General features: G+C 37.6%; 1 protein-coding gene across 1 annotated transcript; it reads left to right on the plus strand.

The window, feature by feature from the left end:
- Positions 1-1,410: 1,410 nt before the first annotated feature.
- On the plus strand, positions 1,411-2,358 carry LOC130866615 (olfactory receptor 9K2-like). The gene has a single exon (XM_057758191.1). The coding sequence runs from the start codon at positions 1,417-1,419 to the stop codon at positions 2,356-2,358; it is 942 nt and encodes a 313-aa protein (XP_057614174.1). The 5' UTR covers positions 1,411-1,416.
- Positions 2,359-2,565: the final 207 nt, after the last annotated feature.

The raw sequence follows: 2,565 nt of genomic DNA on the forward strand, positions 1-2,565 counted from the left end.
CAGAGAACAAGCTGAGCTTCACCTTAAAGGAGCTAGGGCTGTGGAGGGGTAATGGATATTTGCCGCTAGTATGAAAATATGGTGAGGAAATGGAGTAAGGGTAAATATGAAAACATTGGTGTCTTTGGCTCTAGGCAATATTAAAGTAAAGGTAATATGCTCTTTACAAATATTACACAACTCCTTCAGCTTTCTTTCGTTGCTTTAGTATCTCATATTCCAACACCCGTCTTTTCCTAATTCAGAAGTTTGTGTTTTTATATTTGGACACGTAACTTTTGAGGAATTTAGTTAATATTTTATTTTTAATATTCAAAACTGTGCTGTTGAATAGTGGTTATTACCGTTACCATCGTCATTGATTTTCTGACATAATTGCATTTCTCACTGATGTCTTCATTCCCTAGACTTTAAAAATTTCTCTGGCTCCTTACTGCAACTTAGATTGACTTATCCCAAAGTCCATATGCATATCACAAATTCCCAACAGAATTAAAATTGATTGTCTGTGCGTGAATTAATTGGCCAGTTACAGAAAAGTGTGGTAAAACTGATACCATTAGCTGCAGACCTGTATCCAAGGTCTAAATTAGAAAGAAAAAGTCTATTTCAACCTGAAGCTTGTGTTGTATTGCATAAATGCATAACTATGCAGCCTTCAGGTATGACCCTGAGAATGCATGTTTTATTATTAGGTTACTTTAATTTCTAGAACAAGTGTACATTGATTAATTGGTATTTGTAATACACAAATGATATGCTGATCGCATATGGAAAGAAATTACTTGTGATCTTCAAAAAGCCATTATTACAAAAATAATCAGTATCCAATATTACTCTTAATGTTTGTTGATAACAATTATTCTTCTTATAAAATATGTTTGGCCCACATTGAAGAATTAAGGAATTTTTATTAAAAACAAAAAATAAGTCCAATAAAGTTTTAATTAACAGGAAATTTTTATTGATAAGTGATGCCTGATAGTGATATAACATGGTTTATCAGGAGCAAAGAGACTAGAGACGTATTTCTTTGTTGTAATTTATAGTTCTGATGCTAGTTAGCAAATTTTAGCAAGATTAGTTCTTCCTGTTACTGCTTCATAATATTACAAATTATTGTATACAATAGCAAAAGAATGTATGAATCAGTGGTACAATAAATATGATAAACATTTTAGGAGGAAGGCGCTGCATTTAAGAAAAGTGCTACATTATGCCAGTTTCAGAAAATTAAATTGAAAACAATGTGTAGAGTCTATATTAGCTGATTGAATTCAGTTTAAGTTGAAGGATTTTGAAGCTAAAATTGCTGATAGCCTTTTAAACGCCTGCCCTATATCAGCTGCTTGTAACACTAAGATCAAGCTAAGAGTTTGTTTATTTTGCCTTATGCCTCTTCATCAGGTCTCCTCCATGGGTGACAGGGGAGCAAGCAATCACTCAGGAGTGACTGACTTCATCCTTGTAGGCTTCAGGGTCGGCCCTGAGCTTCATCTTCTCCTCTTCCTGCTCTTTCTGCTTGTGTATGCCATGATCCTTCTAGGGAACCTTGGGATGATGACCATTATTTTGACTGATCCCCGGCTGAACACACCAATGTATTTCTTCCTAGGCAACCTCTCCTTCATTGACCTCTTCTATTCATCTGTTATCGCGCCGAAGGCTATGAGCAACTTTTGGACCGAGACCAAGTCCATCTCGTTTGCAGGCTGCGTGACTCAGTTTTTTCTCTTTACACTCTTCATTGTGGCGGAAGGATTTCTCCTGGCAGCCATGGCCTATGATCGTTTCATCGCCATCTGCAACCCACTCCTGTACTCTGTTCACATGTCCACACGCCTGTGCGCCCAGCTGGCGGCAGGCTCGTACTTCTGTGGCTGCATCAGCTCTGTTCTCCAGACCAGCATGACATTTACTTTATCCTTTTGTGCTTCTCGGGCTGTTGACCACTTTTACTGCGATACTCGACCAATTCAAAGATTATCTTGTACTGATCTTTTCGTTCATAAAATAGTATCCTTTTCCTTGTCTAGTATCATTATCTTACCAACGGTCATAGTCATCCTTGTTTCTTACATGTACATTGTGTCCACCGTGCTAAAGATACGCTCCACGGAGGGAAGGAAGAAGGCCTTCTCCACTTGCAGCTCTCACCTGGGTGTTGTGAGTGTGCTCTACGGTGCTGTCTTCTTCATGTATCTCACCCCTGACAGATTCCCTGAACTGAGCAAGCTGGCTTCCTTGTGCTACTCCCTAGTCACACCGATGCTGAACCCTCTGATTTACTCTCTGAGGAACAAAGATGTCAAAGATGCTCTAAGCAAACTTCTAGACAAGAAAAAATCCATTATTTAATTGTTCTTCCTCTCTCACTAGTGTTTTGAGTGTTATTTCATATCTCTTATAATGATATTTCTTCTTTTATGCTATTATTAGAATCTTACCTTATTAAATATGACTTTTTTCTTTTCTGAAATCTTAGATATTGGACATCCTGGACATTAGAGAATAATTCTTGATTATGCTCCCTTCTCATATCTCCAATGTCAATGTACTTCACAG

The sequence above is a fragment of the Chionomys nivalis genome, chromosome 25, assembly GCF_950005125.1.
Source record: "Chionomys nivalis chromosome 25, mChiNiv1.1, whole genome shotgun sequence".
Lineage (NCBI taxonomy): Eukaryota > Metazoa > Chordata > Mammalia > Rodentia > Cricetidae > Chionomys > Chionomys nivalis.

Excerpts from the sequence above, each read along its gene's own strand:
- LOC130866615 (XM_057758191.1), top strand. The coding sequence starts at position 1,417 with ATGGGTGACAGGGGAGCAAGCAATCACTCAGGAGTGACTGACTTCATC.